Raw genomic sequence first — 22,746 nt, 5'->3', positions numbered from 1 at the left:
GAGTGTCTATTTCTCTCAGTTTCTCATGTTTCCATTCTCAAGGGATGACCACAAAAATGTGTCCATTTCTCCCATTTTTGCCTAATCCACATATTTTCCAGAAATTTCTTCAAGGTAGTATATTTTTGGATTTAATTTTCACTAAGAATAGCACTTTTATGACAAGTGTCTCTTAGTATAAGCATTTATTTTAGGTTGGAGAAGAGATATGCAAAATTCAAAAAGTACAAAGGTCAAAGGACAGTTGCATTTTGGTTCACAAATTGTTTCTGGAATTGCGAGTTAGGTAAATTTGCATTCAAATGTAAATGAAACTGAATTTCTCTCCTGTCCCTTGTTTTGTCTCATCCGAAAGGGATGTTGCTTGTCCATATGTTGCCCACTAGCCCCAGCCACTATAACGCAATGGTCAAGGAGTCCAGGAAGTTCTGAAGGGCCACAGCTTCCTCAGTCAGGAAATGAACCATGATGTCTAGGTATAAATGACTGTCTAGGCCAGTGTTTTTCAACCTTTTTTGGGCAAAGGCACACTTGTTTCATGAAAAAAACCACGAGGCACACCACCATTAGAAAATGTTAAAAAAATTAACTCTGTGCCTATATTGACTATATATAAAGTAATTCTCTTGAATTTTTCAATTTTTCCCACGGCACACCAGGCAACATCTCGCGGCACACTAGTGTGCTGTGGAACAGTGGTTGAAAAACACTGGTCTAGGCAAGCAAGCCATCCACACTTTTGTTGAGATTTACTTTTGTTGAGATTTACTTTTTTCCTTCCAAAGAAGCAGAACGTGTAGGAAAATGTCCAGAGCTTGCACTAGTTTAGTGGAATATTTCACCACAAAGTATAGGAAAATGTGAAGGTCTTATTTTGTTCCCTTTCCAAGTGGTCACAATCAAGCTACACAAAATACTCTATGGGGAGGGGGATGCAAAATAATGAAGAAGAAAAAGAAGAAGATGAATTTTCCTCAAATGTCTGGTGCTTTTCATAAAATTCATTGATGTTATCTAGTACCTTACTGCAAAAGAGAAGAGGAGGAGGAGGAGGAGGAGGAGGAGGAGGAGGAGGAGGAGGAGGAGTTTGGATTTGATATCCCGCTTTATCACTACCCTAAGGAGTCTCAAAGCGACTCACAATCTCGTCTCCCTTCCTCCCCCACAACAAACACTCTGTGAGGTGAGTGGGGCTGAGAGACTTCAGAGGAGTGTGACAAGCCCAAGGTCACCCAGCAGCTGCATGTGGAGGAGCGGAGACGCGAACCCAGTTCACCAGATTACGAGTGCACCGCTCTTAACCACTACACCACACTGTCTCCCTGGTTAATCAAAAGGGCAATTCCGGGAAGAAATTACATTATTGTTGGAATTAGGGAACAAATTTCATCCTCATAGATCCTCATAGATCGAATATCATTTAAGAAATATTTCACTTTCTACATAATTAATTGTAAATGATAAACCTGACCAAGATTTTGTCATTGATGAGTAATGGATTCAGTGTTTTATGTCCTAACACTTGATTCTTAGAAGACATCTGAGGAAGATTTTAATGTTTGATGTTTTATTGGGTTCTTAATAGTCTCTTGGGAGATGCCCAGAATGGGTGGGGTATAAATAAATTATTATTATTATTATTATTATTATTAATATTATTATTACATTCATTCAAATTCCTCCAATATTAAAAAAACTAAAGAATACATTTTTACTTTCAATAAATCCTCATGGGTTCCACTTAAGGCAGTTATGTGGGATGAATACTAACCATTTGCTATTACTCTCCCATTATTGTGAGATTGATTTCTTCTTTAGATAGCTTATTGTGCATTAGCTCCAGGGAGGAGGACCGAGTTTCAGCTCCAAACCTTCTTCCGGACGGTTCCCAATGAGAAATATCAATATGCAGGGATTGTCAAGCTCCTTCTGCATTTCCAATGGACGTGGGTCGGACTTGTTGCTTCAGATGATGAAAATGGAGAGAAGTTTATGCAAATCTTAGGGCCAATGCTTTCCCAGCATGGAGTCTGCACAGCCTTCATTAAAAAACTACGAGGCTTGTCTCAAGGGCTACCACATTTCAGTTCATTGGAACTCATTAGCTCTTTCCTGATGGACTCAGAAGTCAATATAATAGTTATATATGCAGAACCTCAGACCATTGCAGCTGTGAGATGGATGGTTTATTTATCTTCATTAGCTGAAGATATTTCAGAGAATTCTGCAGGCACAGTGTGGATTTTGACAGCCCAATGGGCCTTCTCATCAGAAAAATTGCAAAGCTATAGCGATATTCAACTCTTTGACGGTGCCCTGTCTTTTGCAATTCACACAGAAAAAGTCCAGGGATTTAAAGAATTCCTTCATACCCTAAACCCCAACTCCCCAAATGGAGATGGGTTCCTCCAGGCTTTTTGGGAAAAGGCATTTGACTGCTTGTTTTCTGTTTCCAATGACCCCAATGAAAGCAGAGACATGTGCACTGGCAAAGAGAGTCTGGAGAGCCTTCCTGGGCATATTTTTGAAATGACCATGACTGGTCAAAGTTACAGTACCTATAATGCGGTTTATGCCATTGCATATACTTTGCACAAGATTCTCTCATCCAGACCAAAACACAGAAGGATGGCAGGCAGAGGTGGACTCGATCCTCCTCAACTGCAACCTTGGCAGGTAAGATTTCATATTCAGAATAATCTTTGCTTGGGGCTAATCTGAATGATGATGACAAACAGTCCATAGAATGAATACACAGGGAATAAAAACACCTCTTACAGGATTTACCTTTCCCACACAAAAGAAATGTTCTTTTCAGTGCTTCCCTGTTTTTCCTTGCCTTGAAGTTGGAACCACAATCAATATATTCCCTGTCCTTCCCCTTCAAGTTGCAGAAGTGGAAGTATCTCCTCCTTCACTTCCTCACACAGAAATGTCACCTCTTTGTCGAACTCAACAATGTTGTGGAAGGAGCTGCATGTTCTGCTGTCCTATGTGTTTGTGATGCTGATATGTCAGGAATGGTGATGAAGGAGGCATGTTAAACTGGGACTCAGGGTGTGTTAATATCGGAAAGATGGTAGGTTTTTATCCAGGAAGAACCTCTCCAGTACTTTCCTTGCGCAGCATTTAAGTTTGTTTCTACCCCTGACTGCCAAACTATTCTGTTCACCAACAACAACTATCTTCTAGAGCCTGCAGTTGTTTCTGCAGCAAAGAGGAACATATAGGGCTATTTTCAAATGTAATTGCCTGGTCAATTTCGTAACATGCTCCTACAATGTTCCTTATTTACACTGAGCCCACAAGTTTTGCTCACTTTACGTAAGGGATTGCAACCTCATATTGGTGGGAGAAAGCAAATAAAGAATGGAGAGCCGAGAAAACTCACCATTACCTGCCCTCTATTTCTTTTTCCCCTCCCCACCCACCTTCCCAGAAGATCTTCCTTTCTTTCCAGGCCCTCAGAAGGTCCAGGGAGGGCCCTGGGTGTGCAGCTCTCCCCCTTGCATGCTGGGTTCTGGGAAGGAGGCATGAGGGTGCTTCCCTCCCAAAGCCAGATGAGCAAGGCAGTGCATTCCATGCCAGCCTCGGGGAAGGAGACACAAGGCCACTGGGTGCACCTCAGAGACCAGCAAAGAAGGTGCCCCCTTGCTTCCCGATCTGTGGGGAGATCATGACAGGGCTCTGGGAGCATCCCTGGGTCCTCCTGCAACCTTCCCAGAGCCTAGGAAGCATCTCTCCACCTTTTGGAGGGCTGTTCCAGGGGTTCCTGACTTTGCACGATTTCACCTTTGCACATGGACCAGAGCTGAATCCTCAAGTGCTTAAATGTCAGGCCAACTGTGTTTCCCAGAAATCTATATGTGCTCCAAAGATGGACCACAGCATTTTGACTGCTTTCCATTGTGTAACATATATTGATTGATACTATTTCCTTTCTAAAACCAATAAAGCGTTTTCCTTTTTTACTTTTGAAACTTTGCTATGTTTTCTTCCGTCTAGCTTCCCTCCATCTTGAGGAGCATCTCCTTCAACAACAGTGCTGGGGACTTGGTGTCTTTTGATGAGAATGGGGAATTGGCAGCTGGATTTGACATTATTAACTGGGTTACTTTCCCCAACCAAACCTTCTTGCGAGTGAAAGTTGGAAAGACAGAACCACAGGAATCGCACTATGTTGACTTCAGCATGGATGAAGAAGCCATCACATGGCACAAAGCATTCAATCAGGTGGGAGTGGACTCTTGTTTTTTTTTATTAAGACTAAAAATAAAAGAATAAGGTCCAATATTCATAACATTCTTAAGCCCAGTTAATGCATGAAGCTCTCCTGTCAAGCTTAGCTAGGTCACATTAATGTAGGAGTAAAGGGAAAGGGAAAGGGAAGGACAAGGACCCCTGGATGGTTCAATCCAGCCAAAGGCAACTATGGGGTGCAGCGCTCTTCTCCTCTCTTTCTGTCCAGGTGCTGCCCCTTGGATTGTGTAATGATCGGTGCCAGCCAGGATACAGCCGGAAAAAGAAGGAGGGGCTGCCATTTTGTTGCTATGACTGTGCTTCATGTCCAGATGGGATGATTTCAAATCAAACGGGTAGGAGACATCATCTGCTCTTTTATACAATGCTTCCTAAACTATTTCAACAGTTTCCCCTTATTAACAGTTCAGTACTCCTAAACAGAACAGCAGTTGCATTCAGATCTCGAAAGACGGACACAGAAAGTTGCGCAAGCTAGAGCCTCAATTTTAAACTTTCCACAGTAAATCTGTGGAAATAGGTGCGGATCATGTCCAGTGCCTGCTTCCCTCCTGCCACAGCTTGCGGAGTCAGTGAATACTTGCCTAACCCTTCACCCCCATAGTTTTAGGGCTGAGAGCCAGAAACACAAGATCAAATTCTGCTGCTCCAAATACCATAATGGGCTTCTCACTTTTCAGCAGAGATGACCGTTTGTTCTTTCAATGGCACCATATTAACCGTCAATACTTTTCTTCCTAAATTCCTGCTGTTTTGATTGATACCACCAATATGGTTTATGAAGAAAAAATACCCATTGCATTTCACTGGTTTCTACTTATCTCTGATACTTGTTTCCAACTAATTAATATCTCAGAATTGTGTTCTGGGAGCAGAAGCAATATTTATTTCAATGCCACTGAAATGCCATTGAAGATGGAAGAATCCATTTCATTACAGGGAATGAAACATGTCAGAAGAAAAAGGTTGCCTAGTTTGTGGGAACTCATGTATGAATAATCTGATTTCTTTAGATATGGATAATTGTTTCAAATGCCAAGAAGCTCAATTTCCAAACCACAACAGAGATGAATGCATTCCCAAGAGACAAAATTTTCTTTCCTACACAGAGCCTTTGGGATTCGCACTAGCTGCCTTAGCTCTGCTCTTTGCTCTGGTCACAGCCTTGGTCCTTGGCGTCTTCTCTAGGAACGGGGACACTCCCATTGTCAAAGCCAACAACCGGGACCTCACCTACACTCTGCTCCTTGCCCTGTTGCTCTGCTTCCTCTGCTCCTTGCTCTTCATTGGCCAGCCTCACCCAGTGAGCTGCTCTTTACGACAAACGGCCTTTGGCATCATCTTCTCCATTGCGGTGTCTTGTGTCTTGGCCAAAACCATCACGGTGGTTCTGGCCTTCATGGCCACCAAACCAGGATCCAGGATGAGGAAATGGGTGGGGAAATCTCTGGCCAACTCTCTTCTTCTGGCTTGCTGCTCCCTTCAGGCCACTATTTGTGCTGTTTGGCTCTGCACGGCTCCTCCCTTCCCAGATGTGGACATGAACTCTCTGGCGGAGGAAATCATCGTGGAATGCAACGAAGGCTCTGCCGCCATGTTTTATTGTGTCCTGGGGTACCTGGGATTCCTGGCCATTGTCAGCTTCACGGTCGCTTTCCTGGCCAGGAAGTTGCCAGACAGTTTCAACGAAGCCAAGTTCATCACTTTCAGCATGTTGGTGTTCTGCAGCGTTTGGCTGTCCTTTGTTCCCTCTTATCTGAGCACCAAAGGAAAGCAGATGGTGGCTGTGGAGATCTTCTGCATCTTGGCCTCCAGTACAGGCTTGCTCGCTTGCATCTTCTTCCCCAAATTGTACATAATCCTTCTGAGGCCCGACTTGAACAGCAAAGACCACTTGATTCGGAAGAGCAAGTAAGAGTCAACCCTCACTGATGCCTTTAATTGTTGCATTATTATAAAATGCAGACATTTATTGGAAGAAAACTGGCCAAGGAAATCCCTTGTGTGTCCCAATTCTTATCTTTTCCATACTCAGTCTTTTCACCCCTCTCTTGTCAATGTCTATTTATTTGCAGCTTTTATCACAATCCGTGCTCAATGTTGTTCACACAAAAATCCAAATCTAAACACAGTAATACATAAGAACATAATGATTATTTGCTGGATCCAGTCCATGATGCATTTAGTCCAGCATCCTGTTATCACAGGAGCCAACCAGATTATCGTTAATATTATTATTTTTTCAATTTGTATACCATCCATCATTTATGGTTATGGTTATGGTTACGGTTACAGTTACAGTTACAGTTACAGTTACAGTTACGGTTACAGTTACTGTTGATTGTTTGAATCTGCCTACGTGCAGCTGGTCACAGAAAGCAATTAGGAGTTAGCTGAAGGTCAAGAACCTGCCTGGTAATATGAACCTCAGCAACAGCATTGTTTTTTTGTTTTTTGTTTTGTTTTGTTTTGTTTTACATAAATGGTGTTTATTGTTGAACTGCTATAATCTGGTTAGATAAGGTGACTAAAGCTCCAATTAAGTCTTAAAATAAAACCAAACACATTTTACTTTAGATGTCATCAATATTATGATAGTTTGCATTTTATATAATACACTGATTTCTCTGATACTTTTCATGTACAAATGATCACCTAAAAAGAAAATAAAAGAATAAGCACTGTGTCACATATTTACCGAAGACTGTTACCTGAGTGACAATTTAACATTAAAATGCTTATTTATTGAGAACTACTGTATCTCACTAGACACAGGTTTTTTTGTCCTCAGGACAGCATTGTCATTTAGGATACAAAGGCATGAAATACTAGATTATGTACTATATTGCTGGCATAGAAGACAGTCCCAACTACACTTTAAGCAAGATTATTTCATACCGAGATTCTTGAACAGTTCTGTTCAGTAAGCATCACCAAATTGTCCACTCTTAAGTCTTATCACTGCTTCATCCAAGCAGGCAGGGGCCGTCCCCTTGCGCAAGGAGGCCTGAATTGTTGCAGAGTAGCGATATTGAGCCACTTGAAAGTTAAATCCCACATAATACTGACACCCTTTTATGAATTGTTGATACGTTCCTTTAATGTTCTGAAGCTTTACTTGCAGAAGGGATGATAAAGGAATAATATATTGAAACACATTCTGTCTCTCCATCTTCCAGATTTGCTCTCGGCCTGTACTTTAGGATAGAGGCCATGCAGCTATTTGAAGAAACCCACTTTTGATTTCTGTCCTTCTCTCTGTTTCACTTCAGAGATCTCACTCACCGCTGCTCTGCTCTCTCTCTATTCATTTGGAGAAGGAGCATCAAGAGTGTTTCTTCTTGTGGCGTTTGCCCACTCATTATGGTGATGTCGTATTGGGGGAGAGTGTGAAAGGGTTAAGAGACTGACCAATAAAATCCCAGGGGCGGATCTAGCTGTTTTAAGACTCAGCACAGAGGTTTTGGCAGTTGAGTTCAGTTCAGTCAGTTGTTCAGATAGGGAGTTCAGAGAGCTCAGTTGGAGAATTCAGTTGGTGGTTGGTGGTTGTGAGGATGTTGTGTGGAACTTTGTGGTGTGGAGGTAGAGGAGTTAGAGTGAGCTATAGACAGGAAGGAGAATGAGAGCGTAAAGTGTAACAGTGTATATAATATCAAAAGTTTGTTGCTGAGTGATATTAAACTTGATATCATTTGTTCAACTTTAAATCCTGACTCAGACTCGGTGTTTACCAGGGAGGAGCTGGTTGGTGGCAGCGGTATAGTGGTGGCACAGGGTCAATAGTCCATGAAACGACCGGGGGCCCTGTGTGATCGCCACACTTCTCAACAGTGTCCAGAGAAGATCCCAAGACTTCTCTCCCAGCTATGTTCATGGCACAGCCACCTTCCTGCGCTGTGTCATCACAGTGAAGTCACTCACACCAAAGGGAGTCTGTGACTTGGTGCTTCTCATGTGACCCATTAACCAACCACATGAGAGCCACTAGAGAACGTAGTAGAATTAACTGTTTAACCAATCATAACTCAAAGTGCTTTCGGTAACCACACAGCAATACATATTTGAACATTTTAGCAAATAAAACCCCCATACTGGACATTAATCCCACCCCCCTCCCAGCCCTGCTGGCTGTCTACTCCTTGCTCATTTTTATCAGCCAGTAGGGACAAGGGGCAAATACAAATGGAACACAAAACTCACTGTTACAGGTAAATGTAACTGTTATTGGAAAACACAACTGTGCAAAGTGTAACTGTATAAAGCATGAAGCTACTGAAAGGGCAACTGCAATAACCAAAATGTATCCTTTCTGCGATAGGGTTGCAATCTGTCAGCTTTGACAACTTTGACAGATATGCAGTGCCACCTACTGGGTCCAGGGCAAAATCCACCAATTCAACTGCTTTATTGAATGGTTCATTCAGAAAACAGTGCAGGCCATTCATAAAGAATCAGCAGTTCATTCATAAATATGTCTGCTGCATAGCTGTCAAGTCTCCTGTTTTTTGCGGGAAACTCCAGTATTCCAAGCTGTTTCCCGCTGCTCTCCCAGATTGCTGAAATCCCTTAAAATTCCCAATTTTCAAGGAAGCAGCTCCTCTCCCTCCAGTCTCTCTCCGATTTGTGCCTCGGATGATCCCACCTCTCCACACTTTTCGCTCACTCCCCCTCCCTCCTTCCCCCAGGAGCCTTCCCTGCGACACTCACTTTGCATGAGAAAAGGTGAAACTGACACGGTGATTACTTTCCAATCATTTGGAACGCCTTTCAAAAGAAAAGCGAGGGTGTGCGGGGGGGGGGGGAGAGAAGCGCTGGAAAGACCCTGGAGGTCCTCCCTCGATCAGTGCCGATTTTTAAAAAAAGTTTCTTTTTTCGTCTCTCCTCTCCTAAACATCTCCCCCACCATCGATCTCTCTCTCGCTCTGCTCTCTCAAAACTTTTCATACTCTCTCTGTCTTTCCTCCCTGCCCAGTCTTACTCCTGCTCCTCCTCATTTGTTGTAACAAACAAGCTTCTGGTTTGGGTTTTTTAAGTTGCTTTTGAAACCTCAGAGCCATATTTTGTTGTTGTTCAGGAGTTCAAAAGCATGGTTCTCATGCGCCCCCTTTTATCCATACAACACTATTTTGAGATACGGTAGGCTGAGAGATAGTGACTGGCCAACAGCCTTCCGGGGATTTTCATGGCTGAGTGGGCAATTGAATTCCTCTCTGGAACACCTATGTCACCTCTAAGAGATGCTGCTCTCTTGACATTTCTTAATTTCTAAAACGGATTGGGGAGGAAATTAAACTACTTTTGGTAAATGCAGGAGGCAAGCTTTGGGATGGCACACAATTGTTCCTTGAGGTTATTATCGTTTTGTTTTTATTCTTTTACAAATGGGACCTGGTTGCAGTGTCCTCTCCTCCTGCATGAATTTGCCTAATTCTTTTCTAAAGCCATCCAAGTTGGTGGCCATCGCTGCTCTCTGTGACAGGGAGTTCCAGAGGTTAACCGTGTGCTGCGTGAATAAGTGCTTTCTTTTCTCTGCCCTGATTTCTCTTTCCTGAGAGCTCTTTCCTGGTGTAAATTAATTTGTAGCCTGGGAGGGGGATTACCGCGGCGTGGACTGTCCCTGAGAACCGTAGACTGTCCCCAGGACAGGTGAGGGTGCTGACCCCTTATTTTCAAATCCGAAACTTGACAGCTATGGTCTGCTGTATTATCACAACTGCAGGAACTATCAGGGAATGGCAGGCTCCTTGGTTTTTCTTTCTTCTCTGCAGGAGTCACCACAGGCACGTCCATCAGGTCTGTCCCTGAAACCACAACATAACACAACACAACACAAAACCCAACCATTCCTCTAGGAGCCAGCTTTCTGTTCTTCATGGAGCTGGGAAGGTTCATAAGTACCCAGTTTGCTCTCTTAGGATAAGATAATAAGCAAGAGAAATGAAAGTGTTATAAACAAGAAGGGGAAGTTGGGGGAAGTTGTAGGGGAGGGAATAATTGGGAATTTATTTTGTGATTATTTTACCAGCAGTGATTATATTAAAATTTGTTGTAAAACCTAATAAAAAATAATTTTTAGAAAAAGAGAAAATTTGTTATTTAAATGTACCAATAACAATTATGGAGCTACAACAGGTAACTAACCGAATTAAAATGGGTAAATCACCCAGGCCAGAGAGATTATCAGCAAACTAGAAGATTTCATGGCACAATACTGGAAAAGTGCCAGACTCTTGGAAAGGGGCCTATATTACACTGATTCCAAAATAAGTTACAGACTTACTTTCAGTTAAAAACTACAGGCCGATCTCCTGTATTTGCAGATGCCATTTGCAGATGACCTTGTAATAACTGTGAAAGACACAATGGTTAGTATACCAAGGGTCTTGGATAAGATCGCTGAGTTTGGTCAAGTAGCAGGTTATAAATTAAATAAAAGTAAAATGAAACTGTTGGTGGAAAATGTGACAGAACAATATAAAAAATAGACTTACAACGAATAAGAAAATTGTCATTAGAAAAGAAGGTGAAATACAGGTGAAACTCGAAAAATTAGAATATCCTGGAAAGGTTCATTTCTTTCAGTAATTCAACTTAAAAGGTGAAACTAATATATGAGATAGACTCATGACACGCAAAGCGAGATATGTCAAGCCTTTATTTGTTATAATTGTGATGATTGTGGTGTACAGCTGATGAGGACCCCAAATTAACAATTTCAACTTTGGGGTTTTCATCAGCTGTACACCATAATCATCACAATTATAACAACCAAAGGCTTGACATATCTCGCTTTGCATGTCATGAGTCTATCTCATATATTAAACTCCAGTAGCTAATGAAAAAAATTGCTTACATAAATGGACTTTTCCACGATATTCTAATTTTTCGAGTTTCGCCTGTACCCAGGGGTATGGTTGACAGCCAAGAATATAAATATTTTTAAGGAAAATTATATAAATACACAGAGAGAAATGAAGAAAAACTTGGAGGTGTGGGGAAGAATGAATCTTCCACTATGGGGAAGGATATTGGTAATAAAAATGAATGTACAGTACTGTCGAGAATGTTATTTTTATTTTAATCAATACCCATAATCAGTGGTACAGGACACAAGGAATGGCAAAAATATATGTCTAAATTTATCATTAGCAGGATTATAATAACACTTGTAATGTAACAAGAACTATGGAAACAACAGACTCTTTAAAAAATGGAGGACAATATAAGATTCACTTGAAAAAGACTAACAATGGAACCCACAGAGGGGAGGAAGGGAGTCTAAGAATTTGTGGGAATCCTATACTGTCATGATTATGATTCATACTTGAATGTATACTTGAACTGTAAAAACAGAAAGAGCCCAGATTGCTCGCTTAGGAACCACACTGATAAGAGCTGGAGAAAACTTCTAACACTTAGCCAAACTTCCATCCCCCAGTAGAACATTTCTCCATATGCATTTCCCTACATCTTTGCATATAAATAGTCAGATTAAGCTGTTGGTTCAGGCAAGAAAGGTTTCTTGAAGTGTTTAGAAACACAAATGTCTGGCAAACACGAACCATTTCTCTATTTTGTGAGGAAATATAATACCCTGAATTGCACCTGCAACTGGAGTCTGCATAACTCTATCTGTGTCCTCCCTCCCCTGAACTGGTATACAAGGATAGACCAGTTGTTGTTGTTGTTGTTGCTGCTGCTGCTGCTGCTGCTGCTGCTCTTGTTATTACACCCCTGAGGTCCAAAATCCTAAAAATCATGTCTGTTGGTGGCACATGTATACTTGAGGAAAATGGTGTGTGTGACTGAGGAAGAGATTTGGAGAAACTAGGGAGCTCCCTTCAGGTTACCGGTTTGCAGGTGGGCTGCTAGCTCTCCTGTGATTCACCATTCCCAGTGCACCACTCAACAAGAAATATGTGTGAATATTTTGCTCTTATTATTTTGTCTCACAGAGCACAGTGCTCTACGGAGATAACTGTGGAACCAGTAATTATCTCAAAGTGATGGGTTTCATCAGCCGTCTTGCCAAATCCCATGTACATTTTGTCAGGCCATGAACACAGTCAGTATCAGAGTATAAAAGCATATATTAAAGAAACCCTGTGATTCTCAGAGCTTTAGTGAGAAATTCTGAACACACAGGTTTTCATAGGTCAGATATTTGGCACTTTGACTTAATCAAAGTAATCCAGGGCTATTAAATGAAAGTTCTTGTATAATGGATGAGAGAGAAATCTGCCTTTCTGCATAACTGTTGGTCAAGATGGCAGGAACATTTCTTCTGCTGCTCCTTCTCTTCCTGTGGCTCCAGATGCCTCCAGCAGACTGCAAGGAAGACTCTGAGAGATGCACCATGATGGATCCTTTCGAGTTTCCATACCAGTATTATCAGAGAGGGGACCTGATCATTGGAGGAATTGTTAATACTTTTGGCTATGCATCTGAAGAAATAGATCTCCATGACCACCCAAACAAAAGGTTTACAGATGAGTTTTTGTAAGGAAATAACTTTATCTATCATAGAGTACACTTCTATATGCTGCTATAGGCTACAACTACACCATACAAACCATGGCATGCTCAGAAAACATTTTACTTTTTTCCATGTATGAAGGTTAAAAATATTTTTTCTTCTCTTTATATTGTGATCTTGGCATCTTCTTCTGTGTTGCTTTATTCCTCATCTGGAGGTTTCTGTCTTCTGCCTCTTCTGGTTCATCCTCACCTGATCTCATGTTTCTCACCTGATGTCATGTTTTATCCTCAACCTTCCTCTGTGTTTCCTTTCACATGGATGGTTTTACTTTGCAGCAAAGCTTGATGCCCACATTCTCAATCACCATCATTTAATCTGACTGTCACAGGTGTTGTGAGATCATAGATTCTGGATTATATTCCCAGCTGTACCATTTAAACAATATTTAGTAAAAATCACTGGGGTGTTGCAAACTCCCCTCCCCCCCAAAAAAAATCCCACAAAGTATCTAACTGAGATATGTGCAGAATAGACCAACTGAAATTAATACCTCTAAGTTTACCTGATCATAAGAGGTAAGAGAATAGTGTGTGTGTGTGTGTGTGTGTGTGTGTGTTTTACAAGATGTTAATAGAAGAGATGAAAACCTCTGACACATTGTACAACTCTTGTATTAGTTCAACTATGAAGGACTACCAGAATACCCTCTCCCTGGTGTATGCTGTGAAAGAAATCAATGAGAACCCTAACATCGTACTGAATATGAGCTTTGGGTTCCACATCTATGACAGCTTCGTAAATACAAGGATGACTTATCAGAACACCCTGAAACTTCTGTCCAGCACAAGAAGGATTGTCCCCAACTTCAAATGTGACAAGAAAAGAAATATGATGGCTGTTATTGGAGCCCTTGACTCTGAAATCTCCCTTCACATGAAGACGATCTTAGGCATCTACAAGATAGCACAGGTATAATAATAAGATGCTGCTCAGCCACTCAGGGTAGCATTGTCCAAGAAATAAAACCATGGTAAGCAAACATTTAAAACTTCCCTGAACAAGGCTGCCTTCAGATGTCTTCTAAAAGTCAGATAGTTGTTTATTTCCTTGACATTTGGTGGGGAGGAGTTCCACAAAGAGTGCGCTGAGCAATGCAGATTCAGGTATCCTGGGCTGAGGCTGTTTTGGGCTTTAAAGGTCAGCACCAACACTTTGAATTGTGCTCAAAAATGTACTGGGAGTTAGTGAAGGTCCTATAGGTCCAGTTTTGTATGGTCCCACAAGCCACTCCCAGTCACCAGTATAGCTGCAGTATTCCAGATTAGTTGTAGTTTCCGGGTCAACTTCCAAGTCATCCACACGTATAGGGTATTGCAGGTGTCATAGCGAGAGACAGTGAGTGTGTAAACTGTGAAGAAATCTCTTTCTCGATCGCACATGTTAAAACACCTCTAAAACAAGAAAGTTGTGCTTACATTCATTCCAATTCCTGCAATATACAAAACTAAAGAATATATTTTTACCTTCAATAAATTCTCATGGGTTCCACATCAAGGCAGTTATGTGGGATGAATCCTAACCGTTTCCTAACCTAACTCTCCCATTATTGTGAGATTGATTTCTTCTTTAGATTGCTTATTGCGTATTAGCTCCAGTGAGGAGGACCGAGTTACAGCTCCAAACCTTCTTCCGGACGGTTCCCAATGAGAAATATCAATATGCAGGGATTGTCAAGCTCCTTCTTCATTTCCAATGGACGTGGGTCGGACTTGTTGCTTCAGATGATGAAAATGGAGAGAAGTTTATGCAAATCTTAGGGCCAATGCTTTCCCAGCATGGAGTCTGCACAGCCTTCAAGGAAAAACTTCCAGCCTTAGCTCAAGGAGTAGATCATTTCAGTTCATTGGAACTCATTCAGACTAAGTCCTGTATCCTGATGGACTCAGAAGTCAGTATATTAATTCTGTGTGCAGAACCTCAGACCATTGCAGTTGTGAAATGGATTAATTTTTTTTCTTCATTAGCTAAAGATATTTCAGAGAATTCTAAAGGCAGAGTGTGGATTTTGACAGCCCAATGGGCCTTCTCATCAGAAAAATTGCAAAGGTATTATGATATTCAACTCTTTGATGGAGCCCTGTCTTTTGCAATTCACACAGAAAAAGTCAAGGGGTTTGGAGAATTCCTTCATACCCTAAACCCCAACTCTCCAAATGGAGATGGGTTCCTCCAGGCTTTCTGGGAACAGGCATTCATCTGCTTATTTTGTGTTTCCAATGACCCCAATGAAAGCAGAGACATGTGCACTGGCAAAGAGAGTCTGGAGAGCCTTCCTGGGCATATTTTTGAAATGACCATGACAGGTCAAAGTTACAGTACCTATAATGCGGTTTATGCCATTGCATATACATTGCACAAGATTCTCTCATCCAAGACAAAACACAGAATGATGGCAGGCAGAGGTGGACTCGATCCTCCCAGACTGCAACCTTGGCAGGTAAGATTTCATATTCGGAATAATCTTTGCTTGGGGCTAATCTAATGGGTGATGCCACACAGTCTATAGAATGAATACACAGGGAAGAAAAACACCTCTTACAGCATTTCCCTTTCCTGCACAACACAATTGTTCTTTTCAGTGCTTCCCTGTTTCCCCTTGCCTTCAAGTTGGAGCCAGAATCAATATATTCCCTGTCCTTCCCCTTCAAGTTGCAGAGGTGGAAGTATCTCCTCCTTCACTTCCTCACACAGAAATGTCACCTCTTTGTAGAACTCAACAATGTTGTGGAAGGAGCTGCATGTTCTGCTGTCAGTGTGTTTGTGATGCTGATATGTCAGGAGCTGTGGAGAAGGAGGCATGTTAAACTGGGCCTCATAATGTGTTAATATCGGAAAGATGGTAGGTTTTTATCCAGGAAGAACCTCTCCTGGACTTCTCTTGGGAAACATCTCACCATATGACATTGCACAAACCACTGGTGTTTGTCTCTGAGCACAACTATAATAGTATTTTTTATAAAATCACAGAAAAACCTCCAACATTAAAAACTTCCTTGCATTGTGAGTACTTTTAAAAAGTGAATAGACGCCAAGCACCATAATGTATTCCATATAAAAATGGTTCTGATACTAGCCTTTTTTCATTATGTGATAATGTGCAAAGTCAAGCAAGAGAAAGGAAAACTATCGAGAATGAAGAATCCATTTGAAAATATTTAGGTTTGTTTCTACTCCTGACTGCCAAACCATTCTGTCCATCAAGAACTATCTTTTAGAGCCAGCAGTTATTTCTACACCAAAGAGGAATATAGATGGCTATTTTCAAATGTAATTATTTGGCCATTTTTCTAACTAACGCCTAGCAATGTTCATTGATTCTAGTGTTCCTACAAATTATGCTCACATTGCATTTGTGATTGCAACCTTACATTGGTGGGGGAAAGTAAAAAAAGAATGGTGAGGTGAGCAGGAAAAACTCACCATTACCTGCTCTCTATTTATTTCCCCCCTTCCCCCTGTCCTCCCAAAAGGTCTTCCTTTCTTACCAGGCTCCCAGAAGGTCCAGGGAGGGCATGAGGCATGAGGGCCAGGTGAGCAAGGCAGTGCATTCCATGCCAGCCTAGGGGAAGGAGACAGAAGGACACTGGGTGCACCTCAGACCAGCAAAGAAGGTGCTCTCTTGCTTCCCAGGCCACAGGGAGGTCATGACAGGGTTCTAGGGGTCCTCCCAGGGTCCTCCTGCAACCTTCCCAGAGCCTAATAAGAATCTTTCTGCCTTGTGGAGGGCAGTTCCAGGGGTTCCTGACTTTGCACGATTTCACCTTTGCACATGGACCAGAGCTGAATCCTGAAATGCTTAAATGTCAGGCCAAGCGAACTTCCTCAATATCCATATGTGCTCCAAAGGTGGACCACACCATTTTTGATTCTTTTCCACTGTCTTCCGTATCTGAAGAAGTGTGCATGCACACAAAAGCTCATACCAAGAACAAACGTAGTTGGTCTCTTTTTATTTTGTCCTTTCCATTGTGTAACATATATTGATTGATACTATTTCCTTTCTAAAACCAATAAAGTGTTTTCCTTTTTTCCTTTTGAAACTTTGCTATGTTTTCTTCCATCTAGCTTCCCTCCATCTTGAGGAGTATCTCCTTCAACAACAGTGCTGGGGACTGTGTGTCTTTTGATGAGAATGGGGAATTGGCAGCTGGATTTGATGTTCTTAACTGGGTTACTTTCCCCAATCAAACCTTCTCGCGAGTGAAAGTAGGAAAGATAGAACCGCAGGAATCACACGATGTAGACTTCAGCATGGATGAAGAAGCCATCACATGGCACAAAGCATTCAATCAGGTGGAAGCATTTCTTTAATATTAAGAATACAGATACAAGCATAAAGTCCAATATTAATAACATTCTTAAGACCAGTTAATACATGATTATGTTAATGCAATTCCTACAATAAAGGAAGCTCTACTGCCAGGTTTAGCTAGGTCACGTTAATGTAGGAGTAAAAGGGAAAGGGAAAGGAAAGGACCCCTGGATGGTTAAGTCCAGTCAAAGGCTGTGGCAAATGGCAGAGTGCACGGAAACACCATTTACCTTCCTGCTGCAGCAGTACCTATATATCGACATGCACTGATGTGCTTTCAAACTGCTAGGTTAGCAGGAGCTGGGACAGAGCAACCGGAGGTCACCCTATTGTGTGGATTTGAACCGCCAACCTTCTGATGAACAAGCCCAAGTGGCTAAGTGCTGTAGACCATAGCACCACCAGAGTCCCTAATGTAGGAGTAAATCCTATGGACCCAAGCAAGACTTATGTCAGGTTGGCCAGGGGCATGGACGACCCCCAGGCAAATGACAGGAACGTTTCCAGCCTGTCCCTCCCATCAACGTGCTACTCTAGGGAGTTCCGACAGCCTTCCCTGATGATTTATAGTGACTCATGCCTAGGAGACACTGAGCACACACCCAGAGTCCAGCAGAGATAAAACACAGTCAGAGCTAGGCTGGGGTTGTAAACACTAGGGCTACTTTATTAAGCATAAGGCAGAACAAAAGAAAACATGTCTCCTCTCTCTGGTGTTCCTTGGAGAGAACTCTGAAGTGAAAGCAAAAACAAACAGAAACAGAATACAATAAAAATCCGCTCCCGTGATTTCAACCGTCGGTGCTGGAATATATAACACTGACATGTGATGAAACAATCCTACACAATATCTGCACAGTGAGAGGAATAGAAACCCAAAAACGTATTTCTCAGAAGACAAGGGGAGAAACGTATTTCTCAGAAGACAACACTCTCATCCTTATTAAAACATAATCTATTAAAACATAACATAATCCAGAGTATAACATAACCTATTAAAAGCATAGCATAACCTAAAAGCCTGTCTCATTCCTTACTACTCTGAGCCTAATGTATTTACTTCCTATTTTGCCTTCTCTGCCAACTCCCTGTATTTCAAAATCGGTTTTCTTTCCCTGTCCTCTTTTTTTAAATTTGATTTTTATTAATCCCTGTCCTCTTTCCATGCACCATCTTAAACAGGTGTAATATTCAGTTTCCCTTCTGCTTCACTCCCAATATTTATATTGCGCGGTCAGGCGAAGTCCCCCCGCACCCCGGGGCAGCCCCTGAGGGAAATAAAGACTCGTGACAACGTTCTATGGGATTAAATTGGCCACAACTTTATTAATATTTCAGATGTAGGAAGACCTTGGCTCAGGCATTGGGCGTTTATCCTTCCCAGCCCCCCAGCCGGGGTTCTGGGTACCTTCAGGGTTATCCAGCATGATTGGGAAGTGGGCTAGTCTGGAGAACATATGTTCAAGCAGCTAGCCCACCCCCCTATGTTCGCTGCCGCTGGAAGGGGAGAGCATTGACGACCCTGGGCGTTTGGTCAATGCTTCCCCCTGAGACCCCTTTAACGGGAACCCTGTTATCGCCGCCACAATGGGGGCTGGGGTCACCGCCCCACGCCCCCCCAATCCTGTAAATGACTAAAGGATTCCGCCCAAGGCCTGCAACCGCCAAAGTTGTGACGAATTGCTACGGGAAAGGCGAAACCTGCCAATGCAGGAAAATTCCTTTCCGGCCCTTCAACAGCGACCTTGTCATAGCAGCGCCTGCGTGCCTGTGTGGCTGTGGAAAAAGGTGGTTAAACCTGCAAAGTAAGCATCAGTTGAGGGAGTGGGGGGTGGGGAAGCTCTGATTCCAACGGCTGCTTCCCAGGTATGACTCAAAATCTATTGTGTGTAGTGCATAATCCCTTCCTCTACCTGGCCAATCCCCCTTTGGCAACACCTCCCAGCCGGGATTGGGCGGCTGCTAGCATAGGTGGAGTCCACAGGTATCCCAACCTGGGAAGGTGAAGCCAATCCAACTGCCAGGAACTGCCACCATGGTTCAAAGGGACCCCTCGCAACCCCGCAATATGCGCACCCCGTTTTGATGTGGGGAACGCTCATTACAATTTATTCACTCATACACCACCATTCTGGAATAACATGAATCTGCCCAATGATCTCATGACTTTGGTTCAAATTCTGTTCTTCACCATGCAAAAGGGAACCTCCTCTTCTCCTCTCTTTCTGACCAGGTGCTGCCCCTTGGATTGTGTAATGATCGGTGCCAGCCAGGCTACAGCCGGAAAAAGAAGGAGGGGCTGCCATTTTGTTGCTATGACTGTGCTTCATGTCCAGATGGGATGATTTCAAACCAAACGGGTAGGAGACATCATCTGCTCTTTTATACAATGCTTCCTAGTCTATTTCAACAGTTTCCCCTTATTAACAGTTCAGTACCCCTAAACAGAACAGCAGTTCACTCAGATCTGGAAGAAAGAAGACGGACACAGAGAGTAGGGCAAACTAGAGTCACAACTTTAACCTTGACAAAGTAGATCTGTGGAAATAAATGTGGATCATGTCCAGTGTTCTCTGCCTGCTTCCCTCCTGCCACAGCTTGCGGAGTCAGGGAAGACTTGCCGAACCCTCAATCCCCATATTTTTAGGGCTGAGAGCCAGAAACACAAAATCAAATTCTGCTGCTGCAAGATATCATAGTTGACTTCTCACATTGCAGCAGAGATGACCATTTGCTCTTTCAATGGCCCCATATTAACAGTCGTCAATACTTTGTTTCCTAAATTCCTGGTGATTTGATTGATACCACATATATGATTTATGAAGAAAAAAGAAATGTTGCATTTTACTCGTTTCCACTTATCTCTGTTACTGGTTTCTAATTAATGTCTCAGAATTCTGTTTTGGGAACAGAAGCAATAGAATGCCATTGGAGATGGAGGAATCCATTTCATTACAAAGAATGAAACGTACCAGTAGAAAAAGGTTGCCAGGTTTGTTGGAACTGATACATCATTCATTTGATTTTTTTAAGATACGGATTATTGTTTCAAATGCCAAGAAGGTCAGTTTCCAAACCACAAGAGAGATCAATGCATTCCCAAGAGACAAAATTTTCTTTCCTACGCAGAGCCTTTGGGATTCGCACTAGCTGCCTTAGCTCTGCTCTTTGCTCTGGTCACAGCCTTGGTCCTTGGCGTCTTCTCTAAGAACGGGGACACTCCCATTGTCAAAGCCAACAACCGGGACCTCACCTACACTCTGCTCCTTGCCCTGTTGCTCTGCTTCCTCTGCTCCTTGCTCTTCATTGGCCAGCCTCACCCAGTGAGCTGCTCTTTACGACAAACGGCCTTTGGCATCATCTTCTCCATTGCGGTGTCTTGTGTCTTGGCCAAAACCATCACGGTGGTTCTGGCCTTCATGGCCACCAAACCAGGATCCAGGATGAGGAAATGGGTGGGGAAATCTCTGGCCAACTCTCTTCTTCTGGCTTGCTGCTCCCTTCAGGCCACTATTTGTGCTGTTTGGCTCTGTACGGCTCCTCCCTTCCCAGATGTGGACATGAGCTCCCTGGCGGAGGAAATCATCGTGGAATGCAACGAAGGCTCTGCCACCATGTTTTATTGTGTCCTGGGGTACCTGGGATTCCTGGCCATTGTCAGCTTCACGGTCGCTTTCCTGGCCAGGAAGTTGCCAGACAGTTTCAACGAAGCCAAGTTCATCACTTTCAGCATGTTGGTGTTCTGCAGCGTTTGGCTGTCCTTTGTTCCCTCTTATCTGAGCACCAAAGGAAAGCAGATGGTGGCTGTGGAGATCTTCTGCATCTTGGCCTCCAGTGCAGGCTTGCTCGCTTGCATCTTCTTCCCCAAATTGTACATAATCCTTCTGAGGCCCGACTTGAACAGCAAAGACCACTTGATGCGGAGGAGCAAATAAGAGTCAACCCTCACTGATGCCTTTAATTGTTGCATTATTAGAACATGCAGACATTTATTGGAAGAAAACTGGCCAAGGATATCCATTGTGTGTCTTTTTCCTACTTAGTGTTTTCACCTCTTTCTTGTCATTGTCTATTTATGTGCAGCAATTTTCAAAATTTGTGCTCAAAGTAGTTTGCACAAAAATCTAAGTTTAAACACAGCAATGCATGAGAACATTGTCTTTAATATTATTATTTATTCAATTTGTATACCACCCTTCTATTATTATTATTATTATTATTATTATTATTATTATTATTCCCTGCCCATTTGATTGGATTGCCCCAGCCACTCCTGGAGGCTTGCAGCATATATAAAAACATAATAAAACATCACATACTAGAAGGCTTCCCAATACAAGGCTGCCTTCAGGTGTCTTCTATAGGTTATATAGTTATTAATCTCCTTGACATCTGAAAGGAAGGCATTCTCCAGGGAAGGTGCCACTACCAAGAAGACCCTCTGCCTTCTTCCCTGTAACCTCACTTCTCACAGTGTCAGGGACTGGGCAAAGGAGAAATGGTGGAGACCACCTCTCCAGCCTGACTCTTCCAGGGAGGAGGAAGACAGTTTAGAGTTACAACAGGGGTTTGAAGGAGGCCACAGAGGACGGTAAAAAGAGGATGGTAAAAAACATTCCCTTGTCTTTGTATATTCTTGAGCAACCAGCCTGGAGTTGCCAACTGCTGCCTGACATGCGTGTGAGGGAGCCTCCAGAAGGCTCTCAGAGCTGGACCTCAATATCCAGGCTGAACGATGGAGGCTCCTTCAGGTATACACCCATGTATCTCAGGGTTTTTCACCACATGGACTTGCAATGTTAAAACCACAACCTATATAATAAAATTAAGAACAACAAAAAACCAATAATCTCCCCTTGCACAACACATTTAAATGGGCCCTTGAGGTCAAGCAGCCAAAGGCCTGGTTGAAAAGAAATGTGTTTTTTCATCCAATCTAACCTACAGGTTACCAGAGCAAAGGCAACATTAGTTAGGCTTTACCTGGCCATAAGCCGAGGCTGATGGAAGACGCTGTGCACCATGGAGCCCACCTGAGCTTCAAGCACCACAAAGTAGTTTCCATGCCCAAACTGAGCCTAAACCCAGACTTTAAGTGCTCTAGAAAATTGTTTTCATGGCTGCGCCCATCACCACTCGCTCAGGAACCTTGCCCAAGGAGCCCTTAATTGGTGCAGAGTAACGATATTGAGCAGCTTGGAAGCTTAGTCCCACATGAAACTGACACCATTTTAGGAATTGTCCATACATTCCTTTAATGTTCTTAAGCTTTACTTGCAGAAGGGATGCCTCAGTCACAGTGAAGTCACTCACACCAAGGGGAGTCTGTGACTTGGTGCATCTCATGAGACCCGTTAACCAACCACATGAGAACCACTAGAGAACCTACTGGAATTAGCTCTTTAACCAATCAAAACTCAAAGTGCTTTCTGTAACCACACAGCAATACACTGGTACCTCGGTTTACGAACAGCCTAGTATACGACCATTTTGGATTATGACCAATCACAACCCGGAAATGAGTGCCCCGGGTTTCGGTTGGGGGGGTATATGACTGGCCCCAGCTGCAGGAGACCTTCGTATGTGCCGCTGGCACTGCCAGGATTGGGCCTCTGCTGCCGGGATCTGGCAACGG

General features: G+C 42.8%; 2 protein-coding genes across 2 annotated transcripts; both read left to right on the top strand.

Annotated features, from left to right (window-relative positions):
- Positions 1-5,275: 5,275 nt before the first annotated feature.
- LOC117056312 (vomeronasal type-2 receptor 26-like) lies at positions 5,276-6,175 on the top strand. Its single transcript, XM_033166515.1, has one exon. It carries the CDS (start codon positions 5,276-5,278, stop codon positions 6,173-6,175), a length of 900 nt encoding a protein of 299 aa, XP_033022406.1.
- Positions 6,176-19,670: 13,495 nt separating this feature from the next.
- LOC117056311 (vomeronasal type-2 receptor 26-like) lies at positions 19,671-21,046 on the top strand. Its single transcript, XM_033166514.1, has 2 exons — positions 19,671-19,716; positions 20,145-21,046. The coding sequence occupies exons 1-2, from the start codon at positions 19,671-19,673 to the stop codon at positions 21,044-21,046; spliced, it is 948 nt and encodes a 315-aa protein (XP_033022405.1).
- Positions 21,047-22,746: the final 1,700 nt, after the last annotated feature.

The sequence above is a fragment of the Lacerta agilis genome, chromosome 13 (assembly GCF_009819535.1).
Source record: "Lacerta agilis isolate rLacAgi1 chromosome 13, rLacAgi1.pri, whole genome shotgun sequence".
NCBI lineage: Eukaryota > Metazoa > Chordata > Lepidosauria > Squamata > Lacertidae > Lacerta > Lacerta agilis.
This window is presented reverse-complemented; position numbering and strand designations above follow the sequence as displayed.

What these genes read in the sequence shown, in the direction of transcription:
- LOC117056312 (XM_033166515.1), top strand. Translation starts at nt 5,276, where the DNA reads ATGGATAATTGTTTCAAATGCCAAGAAGCTCAATTTCCAAACCACAAC.
- LOC117056311 (XM_033166514.1), top strand. Translation starts at nt 19,671, where the DNA reads ATGTCCAGTGTTCTCTGCCTGCTTCCCTCCTGCCACAGCTTGCGGA. An exon ending in CTCCTGCCACAGCTTGCGGA is followed by an intron (nt 19,717 to 20,144) that starts GTCAGGGAAGAC and finishes GATTTTTTTAAG; the next exon opens with ATACGGATTATTGTTTCAAA.